General features: G+C 42.4%; 1 protein-coding gene across 1 annotated transcript in view; it reads left to right on the top strand.

Moving 5' to 3' along the window:
- spata1 (spermatogenesis associated 1) overlaps positions 1-2,154 on the top strand; it is a 64,896-nt gene extending 62,742 nt beyond the window's left edge. The window contains exon 12 of the mRNA XM_043700118.1: positions 983-2,154. Coding sequence (XP_043556053.1) covers positions 983-1,111 — 129 coding nt within the window. The 3' untranslated portion in view covers positions 1,112-2,154. The remainder of the gene's footprint in view (positions 1-982) is intronic.
- The last annotated feature ends 699 nt before the right edge of the window (positions 2,155-2,853 follow it).

The raw sequence follows: 2,853 nt of genomic DNA, 5'->3' as shown, positions 1-2,853 counted from the left end.
CCCTCGAACTCAGCACCACCTTCCTAACCTGCAATCTTCTTCCTGACCTCTCCGCCCCCGCCCCCAGTCCGGCCTATCACCCTCACCTTGACCTCCTTCCACCTATCGCATTTCCAATGCCTCTCCCCCAAGTCCCTCCTCCTTACCTTTTTATCTTAGCCTGCTGGACACACTTTCCTCATTCCTGAAGAAGGGCTTGTGCCCGAAACGTCGATTCTCCTGCTCCTTGGATGCTGCCTGACCTGCTGCGCTTGTCCAGCAACACATTTTCAGCTCTGATCTCCAGCATCTGCAGTCCTCACTTTCTCCTCCCTTTTCGGTGAGTCTAGGACTAGAGGGTATCATCTCAGAATCAGAGGTTGTACATTTAAGACAGATGAGAAGGATTTTTTTTTCCCCCCAGACGATAACATATTTGTGGATTTCTTTACCGCAGAGGTGTGTCTATGTTGGGTCATTAAGTATATTCATGGCTGAGTTTTAATCACTTAGGGAATCAAGGGTTCCGGGGGTGGGGCAGGAATATGGACCAGAGAATGATCAGATGAGCCCCAATCTCACTGAGTAGTGAGCTCTATAATAACTTATAGTGTATGAGAAGACCATGCTGTTTGGTTGGCAAGTGAACTCTGAATAATAAGGATTCTGCCAGGGAGAATGCGCCAGTTAGATGATGACTGATGGTTTACTACCAAGGTTTGTTTAAATTGTTATTAAAACTATGCTTCACCATCATTAATACAAAAAAGATTTAAGGTTGCAAAAGGCAATTAACCAACTCCTGCTCGCATTTCGATGCTTCTATTCAGCCCCAGTTAAAAGCATTGTTATACAAACGTAACATTTTTAAATGAGTACATTAGTGCTTTGTGCTCTGACTGTGTGAAAATATGCTGGCTGTTTTCAGCTGAGTCAGGTAGGAAAGTTGCCATTCAGTACACTTTTTTTAATAATACTTCAATTACTCCTATTGCCTTTGCAGCTAAGAAAGCAGACAACTACAGACCTCCGAGCTCTCCGTGCTGAATTAGCACAGAAGAAGACCCAGTCATCCTTAAATCGCCTGCGTAATGGCTCCGTACCTCACAGTTTGAATGTTTTAGTGACTTAACCGAAATGAGACTATGTTGCCTTTGATCTCATAGCTGTCCCTGTGGGATCTCACTGCAAATAGTATCCCTGTTTCCTGATTTTATTCGAATGGTCCCACTTCATAAACCGCTTCACTGCCCGTGAAGCACTTTGGGACCTCATGAGGTTGTGAAAGATGCTATATAAATTCATGTTCTTCCTTTGCCTCTGTCCGATCTTGACAGGAGAAATATCAAAGTCACCTTACCACTCCTGATTTACTTGCACGTTCCGAAAGACAGCCAGATTTCTTCTGTTTTAACTGATCTTTCAATTTATTTAATGCATACTCTTACACTGTAGAAGATTATGTTATTGATTCCCTATTTGTAGCTGATGAAACGCTAATGCTATTTTATGCAATTGTGTGACGGCACACTCAAAGACAGTGAGAAGTGGCCCACATGAAGATGGGTGAAAAAAAACCCACTAAGTTCCAAAGAGGAGAGGAGACCACAATCCTTTTATTTAAAATGCAATGTTTCAAGGAGACAACTCACCAGCATCATCTGAAGGGCAATCAGCAATGGGCAGTAAATGTTGGGTCAGCATCAATAGTACATTATGTTTTAAATGAATCGTTATCCTCTTTCTGACGTTAGTGTAGATCAATAACTATAATTTTGTCAAGTTGCAAATTTAATAAGTTGTGGGAATGAAAGGCAAGCTTCGGCCCATTGCAGCTTTACTGGCATTTGGGAAAAGCGAGGACTCATTCGGGAGAGTGGTTTTATTTGGGGGGCGTTTTGTTTCACAAACTTGAATTTTTTGAGGAAGTGCGAAGATGATTGTTTTTACTAGTGTGTCAGAAGTTGAGGGGGGCTGAGTGAATAGAAATATATCAAACTAAGAGAGGTGTGGATAGTCGGAGTCTTTTTCCCGAGGGAGAAATGTTAAATACTGGGGGGTATAGGTTTATGGCAAGAGGGGCAGAGTTTAAAGGTGTGTGAAGGAAGCTTTTTTTTACACGGATGGTGGTAGGTGCCTGAAAAGTGCTGATGAAGGGCTTTTGCCCGAAATGTCGATTCTCCTGCTCCTCGGATGCTGCCTGACCTGCTGTGCTTTTCCAGCACCGCACACTAATCTTGACTCTGATCTCCAGCATCTGCACTTTCGCCTGGAAAGTACTGCCAGGAGAGGCAGTAGAAGCAAATACAATAGCAATGTTTAAGAGGCATTTAGAAAGACACATGAACAGGGAGGGATTAGAGGAATACGGAGCAAGTGTAGAAACTCTCTGCCTTAGAAATATTTAAAGATTTTGCATCCACTGGAAGGGAATAGCAAAGTCTCTCAAGCGTCAGAGAAAGTTAAAAATCCTCTGTTTTAAAAGGGTGACTCATTATTTTTAAACTATTACCCCTTGTTCTAGATTCTCCCACAAGAGGAAACATCCTCATCCACCCAGTCAAGTTCCCTCAGGATCTTTATAAGTTTCAATTAAGTCATCTCTAACCTCCAGAGGATCCAGTCCTGGCGTGTCCAGCCTTTCCTCATAAGGAAATCCATTCATTTCAGACGAGTAAAGTCTAGTAAAACTTCAAAATTTGTTGAAGACTTTTTGTCTTGCACTCATTAGAATGCACTAGACTGTTTATAGTGTATGAGAAGACAGTGCTGATTGGTTGGCAAGTGAACTCTGAGTGGAAGAGATGCTGCCTGGAAGAATGTAGCAGTTAGATGATGACTGGTAGTTAACTGCCAAACTGTGTTTAAATTATT

Source organism: Chiloscyllium plagiosum, chromosome 11, assembly GCF_004010195.1.
Source record: "Chiloscyllium plagiosum isolate BGI_BamShark_2017 chromosome 11, ASM401019v2, whole genome shotgun sequence".
In the NCBI taxonomy this organism is placed as follows: domain Eukaryota; kingdom Metazoa; phylum Chordata; class Chondrichthyes; order Orectolobiformes; family Hemiscylliidae; genus Chiloscyllium; species Chiloscyllium plagiosum.
Note: the sequence above shows the minus strand (reverse complement) of the source record. Positions and strands in the feature narration are given on the sequence as shown.